At 35.5% G+C, this 2980-nt stretch overlaps 1 protein-coding gene across 1 annotated transcript in view; it reads right to left on the bottom strand.

Annotated features, from left to right (window-relative positions):
• NFU1 (NFU1 iron-sulfur cluster scaffold) overlaps positions 1-2980 on the bottom strand; it is a 57144-nt gene that overhangs the window by 6190 nt on the left and 47974 nt on the right. The window contains exon 6 of the mRNA XM_042780846.1: positions 266-440. Coding sequence (XP_042636780.1) covers positions 266-440 — 175 coding nt within the window. The remainder of the gene's footprint in view (positions 1-265; positions 441-2980) is intronic.

A 2980-nucleotide genomic window follows, 5' to 3' on the forward strand; every position in this document is an offset into this window, starting at 1 on the left:
TTTCCTTACATATAAAATGATTACAACTTTACTTTCTATGCCATATTGTTAGAAGATTAAATGAGGTAATACCTGTAAAAATGTCTAGAATGTCATTTAGTAGGTACTCATAACACTAAAGTTACCTTTAAAATATAAAGACTTCAAGTCTGATAAAAATTGCAACACAGTAATCAATCCCTTGAAGAAAAAAAAATCAGATCATGAATTTTTCTTTTCAAATTACTTAATTATAAATCTTATCTGTCATATAATATTGGCATACCTGTTCTACACCTTCTACTTCTGGAATATAAAACTGCAGCATGTTCTGAATTCCATTTTTCAGAGTAATGATTGAACTGGGGCAGCTGGTACAAGAACCTTGGAGCTTCAGTTGTACAATGCCATCTTCAAAACCTTTAAAAATGACATCTCCTCCATCTTCCTGCACAGTTGGCCTATGAACACATATTTGTTACATATTTAAAAAGAATAGAAGTTTTCATTAAAAAAAAAATTAATAAGGCTCAGAACTTAGATCTCACACTGGCAAAATTCACAGTAAGAGCTACTTTAATAATAGAGAATAAATGTATTATTTGTGTAAATTTTTTGACTCAAAATTCACTCATACTAAAACTTACTCTACTTATTAAATTTTATCTTACTGATTAATAATCTGTTTAAGTATTTATGATCTCAATTTTTTTAAAAAAATAATTAGTGATTACCTAAGATATATTTATTCACTGGTTTTGGGTGAGGGGAGGAAAGACTGACATGTTGGCTTAGATTTTTAAGTAATGCTTTATTTCAATGAAAAGTTTAATATATCCCAATTCTGAGGAAAGAAGAGTGAAAAAATTAAAAATGGAAGGAAACAATTTGTCCAAGAGTCATAGACTACATGAACCCCAGCCTCCATGACCCTAAGACCAGAAGAACAAGATGGTGCCTGACTACAACTGCTGACCACTCTGAAAGGGAACACAATAAGAGGCCCCAGATACAGTGGGAAAAAATGTAGGCCAAAACTCAATAATCATAGAAAAAGATCAGGCTTAAACGAGACTGGTGGAACCCCTGAGACTATGGCCTTTAGACACCCTTCAAGCCTGAAACTAAACTCACCCCCATGGTTCAACGTCCAGCCAACAAAAGGTCTATATGGTGAACAACATCTGGAAGGTATGCACGTACTCATTAGAACAATCAACCATACAAGATCAAAAGGGCAGCATTTGTCCAGGGATAAAGCTCAGAAGGTGGAAGGAATAGGAAAGAAGGATGAAGGGAAATGGTTAACACAGGGAAGGAGTGGGAAGACTGCTGTTACATTTTTGGGACTGCAGTGAATGTCACAAATAAAATGAGTATGAACTGTTGAATGGAAAGCCAAATTGCTTTGTAAACCTTTACCCAGATCACAATTTAAAACCCCCAAAGGTTTAATACTGAAAAATACACAAATCAAGTATGTTGTCATTGAGTTTTCCTAAAGTGAACACACATTGTAACCATTATCCTGATTTTTATCATTGATTAGTTTTACATGTTTGAACTTTATAATTTTAAAATATGAATTCAACTTAGGAATTTCATTTATACTTAAGTATCAAGCTTTTGTATTTATGAGGAGCTCTGGTGATGCTGTGGTTAAAGCATCGAGCTGCTAACCAAAATGTTGGCAGTTCAAATCTACCAGCCATTCTGCGGAGGAAAGATGAGGTAGTCTGCTTCCGTAAGGATGTACAGCCTTGGGAACTCTATGGGGGCAGTTCTACTCTGTCCCATAGGGTCGCTATGAGTCGAAATCTACTTGATGGCACAAGTTTGATTTTTTGTATTTATCCACATAGTTGTGTATAGTAATAGTTTGTTCAATCTCAATGACTGCTGATACGTATCTATCTTAGCCACAAAGTTATTTACAAGTTCTAACTTCATTTAACATTGTTGTTGTTGTTGTTGTTATGTGCCGTCGAGTCGGCCCCGACTCATAGCGACCCCTCCTTGGGTTTCCGAGGCAGTATCACTACGGAAGTAGGATTGCCCAACCTTCCTTCAATTCTATTTCTCACATTTTCCTGCTGATCAAGCTGCCTTCTCTGGGGCCAGCTGTATAGTATTCCATTAAGTGAACATGCCACAATTTTTTTAATCCATTCTAGTCTTGACAGAGATTTGGGTTAATATCAGTTTATAGTGTTTACAAATAGTGCAGCTATGAAGATTCTTCTCCATGTCTTTTGGCATGCACATATTCACTACTACTGGAAATATATCTGAGAGTGGAATTTCTGAGTCAGGAGTATGCACATGTTCTGATTTAGTAGATACTACCAAATAATTTTCCAAAGTTGCTGTATAAATTTACATTCCCATCAACAGTGTATGAGTTCCTGTCACTTCATAGCCTCCCCCAATCTTAATAGCTTCAACCACTCTTACACAAAGTGACACTCTGCTAGAAACTTAAAAAAAAAAGGATTAAAATAATTTTGAAATGGAGAGCCTTCTACAAACATCCACAAAAGATGTTGCAATGCTGCAACTGCAGGTATAACAATAAGGGTTTAGAAGGATTTGGCTAAAAGGGAAGTTGAGATGGGGGAGGAAGCAGGACAAAAGCTACAAACTTAAACATATGTTTATCAGAAAGTTTATGTGTTATATCCTGCAGTTCCTTGTATCCTGAATATTGTTTAACTTTGAAACATTCATTCAAGGGATAAATTCTGTCACATTTGAAATCTGTTTTCTTACCTTAGTTACAGATTTACAAAGGACTGATAGACACACACTGGGAAATCCTAGTGAGTAAAAATGTCATTTGAGACAAAAACTCCAGATGTATCTATTTTGGCCACAAGATTATTTATAACTCCTAACTTCATTTAGGGAGCTCTGGTGGTGTAGTGCCTAAGGCACTTGACTGCTAACCAGAAGCTTGGAGCTTCAATTGTACAATGCCATCTTCAAAACCTTTAAAAATGAC

The sequence above is a fragment of the Orycteropus afer genome, unplaced genomic scaffold, assembly GCF_000298275.1.
Source record: "Orycteropus afer afer isolate SDZICR_OR568_19922 unplaced genomic scaffold, OryAfe1.0 scaffold00065, whole genome shotgun sequence".
Classification (NCBI taxonomy): domain Eukaryota; kingdom Metazoa; phylum Chordata; class Mammalia; order Tubulidentata; family Orycteropodidae; genus Orycteropus; species Orycteropus afer.